A 17257-nucleotide genomic window follows, 5' to 3' on the forward strand; every position below is an offset into this window, starting at 1 on the left:
AGTGACAATTTCAATAAAATAGTTTTCACGAAGTTTATGAAGAAGAAAAGAAAGCCTTGGTAAGATCAAACTGTCCTGTGAAATCTCAAACGATTTATTAAATCCAACTCATGCTCTCGAATAATCCTCAGGAATGTATCTCACACCGTGGCCAATAGTCTATTGAGCAGCTCTAGTACGACGTATGTAGCATATAACAACCGAATCGTGCTCATAACAATAAAGTTCTACAAATGTTTTTTAACATTCCAAAAATCATTTTTGAAAAATTCCCTCGTAAATCCGAAATCTCGTTAAATAACGCACAAAAAACGAGAACAACGCATTTCCAAAATCCACTATTGCTATAGCAACCGGAAAAGCGTCTGCGCATGACTGTTTTCCCAATGAAACCTTGCTGCAAATGACGTCAAAAGATCAGAATTATGGCTGCCTGCTTGGCTACTGTTTGGATAGCTGCTCTGATATCCCTATCGCTTGCGTCTGTTGCTCCTAACATTGAAGAATACCAGCTAGATCGGGTAAATATCGATAGAACAGTATTAAATCTCTTTTTAATTTGTACTTTATTTTGAAAATAAACAATAGTTTAATTTTATCACTATTGACAGCTGTTCGATGTCAGGAAAGATGTTCCAGAACTCATTGTTTAAAAAGTATTGAATGCCGAACAATCATTTAAATAAAAAGAAATATTATATTAAGAAGCATAAAAAATATTCTAAAAAAGCATGTCATTTGTTTATTATATTTCATCATATTGTTTCATTAATAATCAAAAAAATATGAAACAATTTATAATTTTCACAACTTGTTTTTTTATATAAATAAAAGTTAATTTCATTTTTATCATATATTTGATTTAGCATATATTCTGTCTTTTCATCATATTTCTTTTTATTATATTTCTTAATATCATAAATTCATCATAGATAATATGTAACAGATCGGTGTATAATTTGAACAACTTGTTTTTTCTTTTGAATGTTTTGTCGATAATTTTAATGTTTTAATATTATCTTCCCCAGTACAAATAAAGTTTTAACAACTTGTTATTTGATTTCTAAATAAACACTAATTTTCTTTTATCTTAATCGACAATTTTTTGCATTCTATTTAATAAGGATGATTTTATGTGTAACAAAATTTGAGTTTTTTTAATTTTTTTTTTAACAATTTTGTAAGTTCCAAATAGGATATAAGATTAAAATATTATTTTGGAAATTGGATAAAAATTATTTAAAAATTTAAACTTTATATACTTATCATAATTCTTAACGTTATTTTCTTTAATAACAAAAATATAAAATGCCTCTGTTCTACGACACTGAACTTCAACTTTTATAAAACTTAGTCAGTGTTTTGAAAGTTGAGTTAAGAAAGTAACATTAAGTTTATCGTTTGACGGTTAATTGTTGTTAAGCATTAAACCCTTGATCTTTCGATTGATTCAATTCTTAATCTTCACGCGAATCAAATTTTTAAACACTTCTTCAGGAAATTAAACAACAGTGAAAAGTTAAAATCTTAAAGAATAATAAACTACAATTCACGATTTTTACAAACTTAAGGCACATTCCTAGTGAATGTTGTTCAATCGTTTTAATTTAAGTGCAGCAAATTCTCAATTTCTAACTAATTGCTATTTAGATGAAAAAGCAACAAACTTTAATTTAGATTTAAACTTTTATTTAGATGAAAAAGTAACAAAAAAATTACTGTCGTTGCAGCGTCGTAAAATATTTTATATTAAAATAAAAAGTTTGTTTTTGAAACATTTTTATTCTAAACAAAATCGTTTTATTTATAATAAAAAGAGAAAGAAAGAATATCTCCACTCTTCCCTAAATTTTATCTTTTATCTTAAAGTTTATCTTTTATTTTCATTAACTTAGAAAAAAACCCAGCAAAGGAACATTTGTTCCTTCACTGGTTTTCATCGTTTGGTGATCCAGTGAATAAACACCCCCTTATCTGAGTACTTAATTATGCTATGATGCTTAAAAAAATAAAACGTAACTTCAATAACTATATTTTGAATTCTCNATTTGTGAAAACCTTCAGCGTGGCGGACAGCTGGCCGCCTTAGGCGGCTAGTTTATAATAAAAAGAGAAGGAAAGAATATCTCCACTCTTCCCTAAATTTGATTGTTCTCTTTGTTTAACTGTTTTCTATGATTGCTAGTTACTTTTTAATTTGTTTTCGAATGGCACCGTCAGAATAGTTTACAGAGGTCTCAAAGCTTCGTACCAAGTTTTTCATATTTGTAACTCGTTCCTTAGTTTACACGCACACATCGAATTTATTTAATCTTTTTTAATAATTGTAATGTAAGGTAAACTAACCAGTGAAGGAACACTTAAGCTTCGCTTGCCTTTTAAAAAATCATATTAATTTCAAAATTCGTAATTTTAGTTAAATGACAGTTACTAATTGCAAATTATGTAAAAAATTGTTGAGAACTTACATAATATTGTTTTAAAGTTTTGGAGGTTCAAATAACAAGTAGTAAGAAGACCAAGTGAAGGAACAGCTCTTACCAGTGAATGAACACCCAGTAAAGCACCACTTAATTTTGGTTATTTTTTAATGCTCTTTATTAATTTATAACCCATACAAATATTTAAAAACAAGCCTATTCTTGCAATTATAACATATAAATACTTGGAAAATGTTTTTTTTTTGTAATCATGAATTGAAAATTAAAGTGTCAACATATTAACACATACTGTTCATTCACTGGGAAATCTATGCCCAGTAAAGGAACATGCCTTTTCCCTCACTGGTTAGAAGTTGTTTTTCGTATTTTTAACATACTTTTGATGCGGAACATCACTAAAGGTACAAGAAAATTAAAGTTTATCTTTTATTTTCATTAACTTAGACAAAAACCCAGTAAAGGAACATTTGTTCCTTCACTGGTTTTCATCGTTTGGTGATCCAGTGAATAAACACTCCCTTATCTGAGTACTTAATTATGCTATGATGCTTAAAAAAATAAAACGTAACTTCAATAACTATATTTTGAATTCTCTTTTTCACAATGAGAGAAATAAAACTTTTACATGCAATTAATTCCACTTCAAACATATAAGAACAAACACTCACCTTATAATTTTTTCAAAGAAACAAGGTGTTGCAGAGATAATAACAAATTCAAAAATTTTTCCGGAGAATTCTATTTGACCAGGTAATCCAAAACATTGCTAGATGGCTTCCTATTGTTTGGCAGTAAGCTATTGTTACCAATCAATCTAAAGAAAAACTTGCAAAATTTTATTTTTAATCAATATATATGAAATGTTCCTTCACTGGTTGGTTTACCCTACTTTGAAAAATTAATTAAGTGCTTTTGTTTCAAAACCACACCACTCATCAAAAAAAATTTATATGAATAAATTTAGTTACCGGGGAAAAAAAAATTCCTTACAAATTATATTACCCATTCATTTTTAAATATATTGTTTCTCAAATAAAAAGTGCGGTTTTAAAGGCATGGTCATTTTATTTTTCAGGCTAATAGTCGGAATTTTTTTTATTAAAATTATAATTCTTTAATCGTTTTACCAGAAAGTAACAGATAATTTGTATTTTTTCCTCGAACGTGTACTGACCATCTACAAATATCAGTTCCCTTGGGTCACAGAATTTACATATTTCTAAGTAGATTTAAAGCGAAGTTACAATAAAAATATTTATGTTGTTGTTTCTAATGCTACTTGTCACACGGGCAAGCCTGATTGGTGAAACCGAGCAAATTTTGGGCAGAGTGTGCGTTTCTTTTCTTTAAGTGGCGCCATCTGTGGCCAGGAATTCGACATCTGCCACACCATACGTTGCACCCATTTATAGGGCGGACCCATTCATACATCCAATCATTCATCCACAGATCGTAGTTTTGACCTGAATCAGTGAACGATCGATCTCCAATCCAGTACCTCCAGAGGTATTGATTTGTTATGGGAACATGGAGGACTTTTGCGACTCGACAGATTTAACGTGCATCAGTCACTTTACTACACGGGGAGTCTTCGGCCGGTGGGGTTCGAACCCACGAACTCTCGGACATGGGCCCAGCGCCCTACCGACGAGGCTATCCTGTCCCCAAAAATATTTATTGGCTAGCTAATTAAGCTTCCCTGAAGGAAAAATATAATATCAAGTCAATTTTATCTAGAAGTTTTATCTAATATCAAGTCAATTTTATTTTATCTTCCATTAGTTTTTGGAAAACAAACATTGAAGACTTATCAAGAACATTAAACTCATCATAGTACTTAATCTTAAAAACTTTTGTTATAAAACCAGCTGTTTTTTTAAAACTTTTTGAACTTTTGTTTTTGTAGATCGATGTGTCGCCGAGAGTAGAAGAAGACGTCACATGGCCAGGTTTTCCACATTTAGGCCAAGTGTCAGCTGTTGGCGTCGATGGTGACGGAAACCTCCACGTCTTTCATCGAGGAGACAGAATCTGGGATGCACAGTAATGCACTTCATAAATAAATATTTTTAACCATGTTTCCAATTAACTTTTTCAAATATTTAGGGTCCATCGAACCCTGCTCGCTATAACTCGCCAGTCCCCACAACTACGTTTGTAAAGTTCCTTTTGGATAGCCTGGCGATCCATTCTTACTTCGTTCGTTCCCCATATTCTAAAACAATATAGTTGAGTTGAGTGGTTCCCAATTTGTTCGGCTCTATGAGACCTTAAATGATCGAGATTTTTGAGTCCCGGCTCAAAATAAGAAATTTCGTTGCAGCTGTAAATATATTAACCAATAAAACAAAATAAAATTAATACGTGCTGCACTATATTCGTTAAAATAAATAAAACTTATATTGGAAATATTTAATGTAAAGAATGAATTATTGAAGATGATGAATATTTCCTTGTTGTTGCATATGATACAAATGAATAAAATAAGTTCAATTATATTTTTCAAAAAAGTACTGTTATTAACGTTAAGAATAGTTTCGGGAGAAACGTAATACTTAATTGTTGCTAATGCGTGCTACACTATATTCGTTAAAATAAATAAAACTTATATTGGAAATATTTAATGTGAAGAATGAATTATTGAAAATAATGAATATTTCCTTGGTGTTGCATATGATAAAAATGAATAAAATAAGTTCAATTATATTTTTCAAAAGCGTACTGTTATTAACGTTAAGAATAGTTTCGGGAGAAACGTAATACTTAATTGTTGAATTTAATAACGTATTCTTTTTGAATTGGATATCTGTAACTGACGTCATCCTAGGAAAATCATGACATTTGTTAATTCAGAAGCCAATCAGATAAGACACAATAGTGACGTTGCTTACAGGTATCGAATTAAATGCGATTTAAATCACATGGTTAAGTATAATCACTTCACTTCTCCTCGAGTTCCAAGCAGCCAATCTTGAATTTTTTATGAATGTTACATAGCACTTAAAAATGCCATTACATCATTAAGTATCTATTATACGTTACATTATATGTTATTAACATTATAAGTATATATTATATTATAAGTATGCATTATGCATTGCATTATAAGTATACATAATACATTACATTATAAGTATACATTATACATTACATTATAAGTAATACTTAATGTCTTTACATAACTTATTTAATACATAAGAGATTGAAATTTTTTTTTAAAGAATTAGTTACTTTTTTCTAATTAGCATTTTACATAAACAGCCAAAATATTAAATAAATTATAGATTATTGATTTAATATAAATATACTTCTTACTGTTCAAAAAAAATCTGGATCCCCTGTAATTTTTTAGCGGAATCCTAGGATTCCGTAGAATACCTTTTCAGGGAATCATGTTTAGAAGAAATTTGGGTCCGTTAACGGACCCTTCACAAAATATATTTTCATAAAAACGGACCCTTCACAAAATATTTTAACTTAAAAACGGACCCTTCACAAAATATTTTAACATAAAAACGGACCCTTCACAAAATGATTTTTCTTTTAATCGGACCCTTCACAAATTTGTTTATCTTCATTATTATTTTGTTAATCGAATAAACCCTTTCCAGGGCAGAAAACAAGAAAGATGGATGTAAACGAATTAAGTTTTGTCTTCGGCAGACGATTCTTCCATTATTCGTCCGAAATTAATATTCTGCGTTCAGCAGTATAGGCTAAATACCAAATATTTGTATGTTGCATCTCTAATTTAGAAGCAGCAATTGTTGTTTATTTTTTAAAATTTAATTTTTTTAATTATAATTTTACAGTGTTGAGCATAATCTTGTATGTCTATACAATTTAAAAACTCCTTGAAATTTTTTTTTTTGCAATAACGGACCCTATTTGCACAAACTCATAAAAGCGGACCCTGGTTGAAAGAATGTGAGTAATTTTTTCACAATTTCACGAAAAACGGACCTTTCACAAAATGTCTGGACAGACCCCTGCTTTTGGTAACCGCTGGTCAAGTATTTTTTTTTCATAATTAGTCGAAATCAAACTTTTGTAGCTAATGTTGTTAAGAAATTAAACAATTTTGGCTACAAACCGGTTTGGATCTATAAGAAATGTGGAACATAGAAAACACGTTGAAAATATGGTACCATAAATGCCTCTCTCGACTGCAATTTTGAGTTCTAATCCTTAATTCTTCTTCTTTTTTTTTTGGTAGAATATTATTTTAATTCTTTGTTATAATAACATTTTAATATTTTCTTCTAGAACTTTTGATTTGAGCTTCAGGTTGAGAGACATTTTGCAAGGGGCCATACCAAACGATACAGTAGTAGTAATCGATCCCAGTAATGGCAAAGTCTTATATTCTTGGGGATATAACACGTAAGTCCTTTTTTAAGAGTGCTCATTGTTATTTTGACATTTATTGTAGTTCAAAGTTTAAACAAATGCGGAATAAATACACTAAATATAACAAATAACATCAGAAATTACAAATAAAGATTCTTATGTTTTTATATTTCATAACCGTTGTTGAATAGCCAACCGAATTTTGAGTTTACAGCTACCACTGTGCAACTCCGTAGTCTTGCAATTTTTGACCCAATCCAGACAATAAGAAAACTCCTGGATCAGTATTCCCATAGGTATGATTAATTAAAGGAACTTGGAGGACATTGTGACCCGATAGATTTTACATGCACCAGTCACCATTTACTACAGGGGAGTCTTCGTCCGGCGGGGATCAAACCCTCGACCTCTTGGACATGGGCCCAGTGCCCTACCAACCAATCAAGATGATTTTATTTTATATTTTATAACCGTTATTGAACAGCCGACCCAAATTTTGGGTTTACGGCTACTGATGTTCAACTACGTAACCTTGTAATTTTGAACCCAATCCAGAAGACAAGAGAACTCCTGGATAATGTATTGAGAGAAATTTGTCTTCGTGGAGGACTTTTTGATTAATTTAACCAGCATTTGCGTTACATGGAGAGGAAAATCACGAAAACCTCTTAGGGTTAGACTAGCGGTAAGGGAACTCTAATCCATGATCCATCTACCACTGAGGATATTTCACGTCAGCACTGTGGTCGGTGCAAGCCGGATGCGGAATTCGTATTGACCGGCCATCACTGGGATTCGTACCCAGTTCACCTCATTGCAAGACGAATGCTCTATCCTTTGAGCCATCGCCGCTCAATCAAGATGCTTTTTAAAAATCAGGACATCTGTAAATCAATCTGAAAGATAAATTGAGGTGATTTTTCTGAAAAATCAGAATCTGCAATAAAAAAGGGCCGTGGTATTTAAAATTTTAAAGTTGATCCCTGCCCCAAACCTCGAAGGTGAAGTAGGGGTCAAGTTTTTTTTCCATCATATAGCATGCATTTTTTGAAAATATGTCACTCATGTATTTCTAAATTATAGTTGTGATTCATATATACTCATATATACTTCATATATATAAAAAAATATTATTAAAATAAAAATAAAAACTGAAAAAGGTTTTTTTTTCCTTAGGTTTTTTATGCCACATGGGTTGACAGTTGATAGGTTTGGAAACACATGGTTAACAGACGTAGGTTTGCATCAAGTGAGTATTTTTGTTCACAATGAGAATTTCAAATTTGTGTAAAAAAAAAGCGGTAATTATTTTCAGATCATCCAGTTCGGAACAATTTTTTTTTTGTGTCACTGTGATATGTATGCAGGTACTTTATTTATGTCGCACTAGAGCTGCTCGATGAGCTTTTGGGGATGGTTCGTGAAATATCCCTGAGATTGATCCGAGGACAATCCATCTCAATTTTTATTCTCTGCAGAGGCCATGGTTCCCCTGCTTTGGTAGTCCGACGAGCTGCACATGAAGTCAAGCACTTTATAGTAGAACGATTTAACCACATAGAATAGAAATGTCCTCTAAGTTTGTAAAAATCGGGAATTAGATTTTATTATTTTTTAAGATTTTAACTTTTTTTTTATTACAGTTTAATTTTCTGAAAGAAATATTCAAAATATTGATCCATGTGAAAAATTATGAAATTATGAGCCAATCAAAAAATCAGCCGTTAAATGATTAACAACCCAGGGGTCTGTCCAGACGTTTTGTGAAAGGTCCGGTTTTTGTGAAATTGTGAAAAAATTACTCACATTCTTTTAACCAGGATTCTGCTTTTATGAATTTGTGCAAATAGGGTACGGTTATTGCAAAAAACTTCTTCAAGGAGTTTTTAAATTGTAATCAGATACAAGATTATGCTCAGCACTGTAAAATTATAATAAAAAAATTAAATTTTCAAAAATAAACAGCAATTGCTGCTTCTAAATTAGAGATGCAACATACAAATATTTGGTATTTAGCCTATACTGCTGAATGTAGAATATTCATTTCGAACGAATAATGGAAGAATCGTCTGCCGAAGACAAAACTAATTTCGTTTACATCCATCTTTCTCTTTTTCTGCCCTGGGAAGGGTTTGTTCAATTAACAAAACAATAACAAAGATAAACAAATTTGTGAAGGATCCGATTAAAAGAAAAATCATTTTGTGAAGGGTCCGTTTTTAAGTTAAAATATTTTGTGAAGGATCCGTTTTTAGGAAAAGATATTTTGTGAAGACGGACCCAAATTTCTTCTAAACAGATCCCTGCAACCGTTTATCATCAAATGATAAACTTCTCAAAAGTTTAAGAAATTTGGAGTAAGCTCCAAAAGCTCGTGGAACAGACCCATAAATCAATCGAGTCTGTGGAAAAAACCGTGGAATAGACCCAATATGATCCCAGATATCTTGAAAATGTCTGTCGATGTTTACAACTGGTGTAGAAATTAGGCGAAATAACATAGTCCGTTATATCCATATTTGCAATATATCTAAAGTTTAATTTAAAATATTAGTTTGTACGAAATGTCACGTCCGGGTCACCAATTGTAGCGTTTGTATCAAAAAAATTGCAAGCTACGCAAAAATAGAAATTTATTTATTATTTCACAAGTCACCTGGGCATCGTATTCGCAAGCTCTCCGGTTTCAGTTTTTACTCTTATATATAATTTTTTAGTCACGTTTTGATTGATGTCCAATCATCAAGCAGTTGAATGAGTGTTCGCAAATCAGGATGCATTACTCATGCGTTTTAATTAAGGCTTTCTCTCAGGTCCTTCAAAAGGTGATTTCTGTGAGGTCCACAAGGCACCTCTAGTTCAATTTTCATCATTTTTAGGACTGAATACCATTGGTAGCCATTCATTGACATCCTAGATAGGTATGACTTCTAATTATACTATATCGACTGCCAGGTACCGATATCGATCACTTTGGTGATCCTTGCTCTAAATAATTTATTCCATTGTACTCTCTGAGCATTTTTCTACATACTTCCGAAATTTAAGATTTCTAAGTTTTATAGATTTTAAGCAGTAAAACAAAATGTATCATAAAATAGAACTATTATAAAACAACTGTATTCTCACGATGTCTCTGTTTCTACATTGCTAAATATTTTTGATGTTTTATCAGTAGAATATTGCAAAAATATGTCTTATTCATTTTTTTTTATTATAAAATTCTAAATGATAGGTTTGATTGCTCTAATATTTTTAGCATGCTTCAGTTTTATGTAAGAAGTCCCGGTATCCAAAATGAATAATTATTTGCAAACTCATTGATCTTGCAAATAATTATTCATTTTGGATGCCGGGTCTTAATTTATAAATTTAATAAAAAAATTTAAAATTGAATAAATTCAATGAAAATTTAATAATAAATTTAATAGAAATAAATTTAATAAAATAAAATAATATAAAAAATGGGGCAGGGTCTCATGACTTTTTTTAACGTAGAAATATACACTTGAAAAAATTCTGGATCAAATTACTGTATAAAGTACCTTCACTTAGGGTGCAAAAACCATTTTATCGTAAAGCCCATTTTCAGTGTATAATATTATAGCGACATTTTTACAGCAATGTTAATTTAATTAAGAGTGATTAGGTAATTTTAACGTAGTTATTAGTGTAAAAATTACGGTATATTAGATTTTTTATTCCCTTACATGTTCGGGTATACATGGATTTTACAGTAAAAAGTACCGGCTCCCTGAATGCTTAAGAAAGTACCGACCTCCTTGGTAAAAAAAAGCACACACCCGGTACTTTTTTACCGTAATTTGATTCCGATTGCTTTTTTTAAGTGTACTATATCGCTGGTTCAAAGTTAAAACGACACTTCTGCACTCACTTCTCATTCAAATGAGAAGTAAGTGCAGAAGTGTCGTTTTAACTTTGAACCAGCGATGTGAATTATTAAATTAAATCGCAAATTTATTTAAAAATCTGTGTTTTCTGTTCAAAATTAATTCGTGCGTGAATTTTTGGAAATTCTGAATTTCAGGTGTTCAAGTTCCCAGCGAGGGAAAACAAACCAGAGATGGTATTGGGTGAAGCTTTCATGCCAGGGGCAGGTAAAAGTCATTTATGCCAGCCTTCCGATGTAGCAGTCACACCTTCTGGGACTTTCTTTGTCAGCGATGGGTACTGCAATTCCAGAATTCTAATGTTTTCCAAGAATGGTCGATTGCTGAAGGAGTTCGGATCCAAAGGTATCTTCATAGCTCTGTCTGTATATTTGTTTTGCTAAAGTTTGAACGGCTCAAATCTAATTAAGAAAACGTATTTGCTCGAAACGAATTAAACTTTTCCAAACCTGTTTTAATTTTCTTTGTATATTCTCAAAAAAAAGTTCAGAAAGCCTTAATATTGTTACCTAGAGCAATAATACTGTTCAAATTTGCTGCTCTGAAAGCAGAATTTACAGAATCAATCTGCAACAAAATCTTCATAAATTCAAATTTGAAAACGACCTTAATACTGTTGAACAGAGACTAATATTATAAAAATTAGGCTTAATATAGCATGCATTTAGGCTTAATGAATTGAACTTGTTCTAAAGAGTCCTGTTTTAATTTTCTTGGTGTATTCTCGAGAAAATCATTTCAATAAAGTACAATATCGCCAGCTTGAACAATAATATTTTTTGAATTTACTGTCCTGGAATTTCCTGGAGGAAGAATTTACAGAATCAATCTGCGACAAAATCTTCATAAATTCAAATTTGCTTGTGACTCTAACAGTGTTAGACAGAGACTATTATAGTGAAAATTAGGCATAATTTAACAAAATTTGCACTAATATAGTAGATAAAAACTATACATATAATAAATTGACAATGAATAGAATCATGCAGTAGAAATTTTGTCTAGCTAGAGAGCTTCTACAAGAGAAATACGTGTCTGATGACAATGCAGACCTCAAAAGGCAAAACTTATCACCACTTTATTAACGAAAGGTATAAATCATCAGTCAAAAATTCGACCACTGCCCGATTAACTATACCTTAAATTTTAAATGGAGTAAGATGATAATGTATGTTTTAATAGTTTGTTCTCCACTAAAAGCTTAATTTATTACCATACCGCCGACAAATGGGATTTGTATCGATTAAAATTTCTATCACTTTCTAACTAACTGGAGAGATCAGATTTCAAGGGCCATTCTTTGGGCCTGATGATAATGAGCCATTTATTTCATAAATGATGCAACCGAAACTTATAACTTATTTTTATCGCCCAAAAGACTTTTCAACCCAAGCAAACAAAGAGACACAGATTTGAAAAAAGAGGGAAATCAATAAAATAAAATTAAAATTTTCATGTAGACTAAAAGAAAGAAAGAAAGAAAATAATTTTATTATGTCAAACCTGAAACAAAAAACATAGGATGCATAGTTTTTAAATAAAACTTCTTCACCCCGAAAATTCCCATCATGTTTAGCGAAATTTTCCCCCCATAAGTTTTCGTTTTGACGCCCGGTGGCTGAGCGGTAGCGATTTGCGCTCCCGTGCCACAGGTCCTGGATTCGATACTCGGGCCGGGCAAGGTTGACTCAGCCTTTCATCCCTTCAGTGTGTCGGTAAATGAGTACCAAGCATGCTTGGGAACTAAACACTGGGGGTTCCGCGTTCGGCTGACTACCTGACCAGAACATCTGCTCCTGCACCCCAGAGTTCAAGGTTAAAAAAACTGAGATAGGCACAGTAGGCCTTGGCCCTCTATGGGCTGTCGCGCCACTGAGTTTATTTTAGTTTTTAAGTTTTCGTTTTAGATCTGAAAAAAATTAAATAATATTCTCCTTCTTAATCTATTTGAAAGTGTAATTTATTATTCTTCATTTTTATTCTAAAAGTATATATTAAGAGCTGTCTTAACGGAACACCTTTTATGAGACTCTAGCAAATAATTCTTTTTATTATTTCAGATGGCATGCATGTGCCACACAGTCTTGCACTAGTGCCTGAACACGATGCAGTATGCGTTGCTGACAGAGAGAATGGCAGAGTTCTATGCTATGCAACAGGAACTGATGGCACTACACCCGGAACTCGATTGGCCAGTATTGAAGGTCAAGGACTCGGAAGGGTGTTTGCTATAGACACAAGAGGTGAGATCGACAAGTGACTAAGACGATTCCATAATGTTAGAGTGGAAAATTTGGGAAGGAGGGAAAAATAAGCCGAGGATATAGGGGGATTTTTTTTTTTTCCATTTGATTCTTGGGTCCATTGGTTACGTTTCTTACGAAATTATAAACTTCCTTTCTAATGCATATGCTACCGACATATGCATTAAAAAACTAAGATATTTTAAAGGAAATTATGATGAATTATCGAATTAGAATTATGGCGACATTATCGCCAATGAGAATTTATCAATCAAAATTACGACGATTTTCCAACTAGCTAGTTAATTAATTCTCATCTGGATCTTTGTGCAGGGAGGCAATATAATTTTTAATCCTTTTCCTGACCACTGCAAGTAGGATTTATCATCAACATTATTGACGATATGAATTTATCGCCAGTTAAAATTATGATCACTTTCCAACAAACTAGAGAGTAAAAATATCACATGGAACTCTGTGCATTATGACATGGGAGTTTCAATCGCTCTCTGACCACTTATTATGGAATTTATAATCATCATTATCCGCAGTAAGAATTTATCGCCAATAAAAATTAGACCACTTCTCTCATACTAGAAAGCTAAAATCACATTTGCAGCTCCATGATTAATGACAACACAAGATTTATTAATCCTTTTCTGACCATTGCAAAACTTTATCGTCACATCGCCGATGAGAATTTAATTATCACTTTAAAACAAATTAGAGAGTAAAAAGTTCATCTAGATCTCTGTGCATGGTGACAATATAAGTTTTAATCACTTCCCGACCACTGCAATNAAAAAATGCTCAAAAGGACAAAAATGTCCAAAAATGCAAAAAATGCAAAAAAAATGTAAAATACGAATTTCGGATTGCTGAAAGCAGAATTTGTAAAAATATTATCGCCAATGGGAATTTATCATGAAACCAAATGTTGACTACTTTTAGACCGGCTGGAATGTTCAAAATTTTAATTTTGAGCTTTGGACTGAATAACAATAAGAGTTTAAATCATTTTTTCAAAATTTAACGGCGAATAATGTAATATTTAACACCAAATAGAATATATTTTTAGTAGCAAGAGTATTTCAAATTCATTTGGGGTTCTGTGACAGATAACTGATTATAGAAGTTATAAATGTTTTTGAATTATTCAAGCGAACTTTATCGACAATAGAAATTTCGTCCACTTTCCAACCTGAACAAGTGTTCATGAAATTAGAAGAAAATAATAAAATAAAATTGAAATTTTAAAAACTGGATTTTTTAAGTAAACTAAAAAGGGGAAAATCACTTTACTTTTGTCGTATTTAAAACGAAAAACGGAGGACACAACATTCTAGTCATGAACTTTTACCTATACCGAATATTCCCCTCATGTCTTTCGAAAGTGAAGCGCCATACGTTTTACTTATAAAGACTAAAAAAAATAAAACATTTTCACCATTTTAGTTTACACAAGAAGCATTTTTTTTTAAAATTTCTCTTTTCTCTTATTATTTTTAATGGATACTTTATTCTTTGTTTAATTTTTTTATTTAATATTTATTTATAAAGGATTATTATTTTTAATGGATACTTTATTCTTTGTTTAATTTTTTTACTTAATATTTATTTATAAAGCTATTTATTTTAAAAACTATAGTCAAAAGCTAGATGTTTTATAAAAACTAATAGCTAAAGTGTGTTATATTAATGCATGCAAACTTTGATTCTTAACAAAAGGTCAAAACAAAAGAAATTAAATTAATTTTCAACTATTGCGTGTTCGGTATAGTGTGTTTCCCATCTGCGGGAAATAATTGTTGTCAGAAATATGTTCTTTTAGTTCATTAAAAAAAAATTTTTCTTCAAAAATTGAAGAGCAAAATCATAATTAAATTATCCTTTTATGATAAATTGACTTGTCTACCCTTCCATACATCACACTTCTTCATTTATTTAGGCAAATCAATGTATGGCATTTAGCAAAAATTATTCGCATTTCAGGTTTCAAATCTTTTTGTCAAACAGTTATTGAATTAAATTTGCATTTCCTTCTGAGTTTTAAATTTTTAAGGCTTACTTGAGATTTCTGTTTGCTCAGTAAACAAGAAGCGAATGAGATAAATTTATTACTTTTTAAGCTTTCTTAACATCAGCATTTAATAAAATTATATCGCACATTGTTTTTAAATAATAAATTTTTTTGCAGCAGCATCTCCAAAAACAATCCCTATATCATAAGTTGAGGATGTTTACTGCAAACCTTTTTAATGTCTCTCGTTCTCATTTTGTGGCTACTATTTCCAAAACAATCCCTATATCATAAGTTGAAGATGTTTACTGCAAACCTTTTTAATATCTCTTGTTCTCATTTTGTGGCATTCCGTAAGGCCGCAAGCAAAAGTTTAAGATGTTTCTGCAAAAGTTTTTAAGTTGTTTTAATTATTATATTCTGCAGAAAAAAAAATTGTCGGAAGTCTCCTATAATTTATGCTGATTTACTTTCAGAACTATGAAGAATATCTCATTTCGAGTTTGTCCTATCCGACATTATTATTCTTGGATTAAATGTGAGTACAAGATAAATAGACATTGTACGTGAATAGTTGAAATTGAAGATAAAACATGAGAATGAAACACGAGAAATAATCAAAAAAATGTAAGTCATTTATTGTAAGAATAGATTTCCAAATACAAACTTTCAAGAAAACATATTTTCAATTATGGTATAAATAATAATGCAAAATAGTAAATTATTCTTCTATATTAGTATCATCAGCATTGATGCATTCGTAGTAATCATTTTTTGTGAACAAAAGTTATCGTTCTCAGTTAATTATCTCAGACACGTGACCAAGTTCTCAGTTATTTCAGTTATTTTTCTCAGAGTCTTAGCTTCCTTCAGATGTTTCGTTTTCTTGTCGTTCTTCGAAAATATCTGAAATACAAAATTTTTTTTGTAGTTACAAAAAATTAATAAATATATATATAAAAAAATAAACAGTTTTTAAAATATGAGTATTTAATTTCTATCGATTCCATGCCATTAGTGTCTATGCAGATTGGCGAAATCATTTATCGAGACACGCCATACTTCCAATAAAGATAATTATCTTTTGCACATAAGTCTCATTCGAGCAAAATATCTTGTTAAAAAGTATGAAGTTTTTGTAATTTTAAAACACTAAAGAAATAAAATAAATTTAGCATTTATAAAGTGTGATTGCAATAACGAAAGTTTAATAAATAAATAACTACAACATTTAAAAGTTATGAGCATTTTATACCTGCTGTTTTCAAGCTAATGATGTCCTTGTAAGGATGTCAGATTGTTCTATCGAAGACACGTCATACTTCATTTAAAGATGTCCATCTTTTGCACTTCCGATTTATTTTGGATGCTGAATTCTATTTATAGTCCTTTCTATAGATTCTTTTTTTTCTTTTCATTCTATGAAAACATCTGTGTAGAAATACATAAAGTTTTTTTTAAAATAATTAAAATTTAATGAATAAATATACTGACAGTTAAAAATTATGAGTATTTAATACCTGCTGTTTTCAAGATAATGATGTCTAGGTAAGAAAGTTAGTTCGTCCTATCATTTATCAAGACACATCATACTTCATTTAAGGATGTCTATCACTTGCACATGAGATTTTCTTTCTTTGGATACTGAATTCTATTTATAGTCCTTTATACAGATTCTGTTATTTCCTTTTAGTTCTATGAAAACATCTGCCAGAAAATAGAAATTTTTTTATTTGCAATAACAAATATTTAATGAATAAATATAAAGAACATATATAATTAATGAGTATTTAATACCTGTCTTTTCACGCTAACGATGCTTTTATAAGGAAATCTTTTGGGCCAATAATCTATCGAGACGCGCCATGTTTTCTTTAAAGGTTTCCATCTCTTTTGCACAAAATATTCTATTCAGCTGCTTGAACAGTTTTTGTATTTTCACTGACTAAGAATGTTTGCTAAGTTCTTTAACGTTTCACAATACAGATAAACTGTCGTCGGAAAATTTCTGATATCAAATCAGTAATGCAAGTCAGAGCTTGTATGAATCGTGAAGATTTTCCTTAGAACTCAAAAGGTTTTTTCTTCCTTTTAAATTTAACTCATTGCACCTTTTATTCAAAGTCATCATTTCAACTTCATACAAGAGTTCAATCTTTGAACAATCATCTACTAAGAAGTATAATACATTGATTAGTCCATAACTGTGCAATTCCATAGATTCCATCGATTCCATAGCAGTTTTTTTGTTGTTTTTTTTTTGCAGAAAGTTCAAAACTTTATATTCATTAC

The 17257-nt window shown here is 30.9% G+C and overlaps 1 protein-coding gene and 1 long non-coding RNA gene across 2 annotated transcripts in view; one reads left to right on the top strand and one right to left on the bottom strand.

Annotated features, from left to right (window-relative positions):
* Positions 1–373: 373 nt before the first annotated feature.
* Positions 374–17257, top strand: part of LOC107452529 (peptidyl-glycine alpha-amidating monooxygenase A) — a 27445-nt gene continuing 10561 nt past the window's right edge. The window contains exons 1-6 of the mRNA XM_071185167.1: positions 374–521; positions 4348–4484; positions 6708–6824; positions 7968–8040; positions 10840–11047; positions 12763–12945. Of these exons, the coding sequence (XP_071041268.1) occupies positions 426–521; positions 4348–4484; positions 6708–6824; positions 7968–8040; positions 10840–11047; positions 12763–12945 (814 nt within the window). The 5' untranslated portion in view covers positions 374–425. The remainder of the gene's footprint in view (positions 522–4347; positions 4485–6707; positions 6825–7967; positions 8041–10839; positions 11048–12762; positions 12946–17257) is intronic.
* On the bottom strand, positions 15673–16761 carry LOC139426399 (uncharacterized). The gene is made up of 3 exons (XR_011637670.1): positions 16486–16761; positions 16221–16396; positions 15673–15871 (listed from the first exon to the last, which is right to left on the bottom strand). It is a non-coding gene; the product is annotated as an uncharacterized lncRNA (long non-coding RNA).

This window comes from Parasteatoda tepidariorum, chromosome 9 (genome assembly GCF_043381705.1).
Source record: "Parasteatoda tepidariorum isolate YZ-2023 chromosome 9, CAS_Ptep_4.0, whole genome shotgun sequence".
NCBI classification, from domain to species: Eukaryota; Metazoa; Arthropoda; class Arachnida; order Araneae; family Theridiidae; genus Parasteatoda; species Parasteatoda tepidariorum.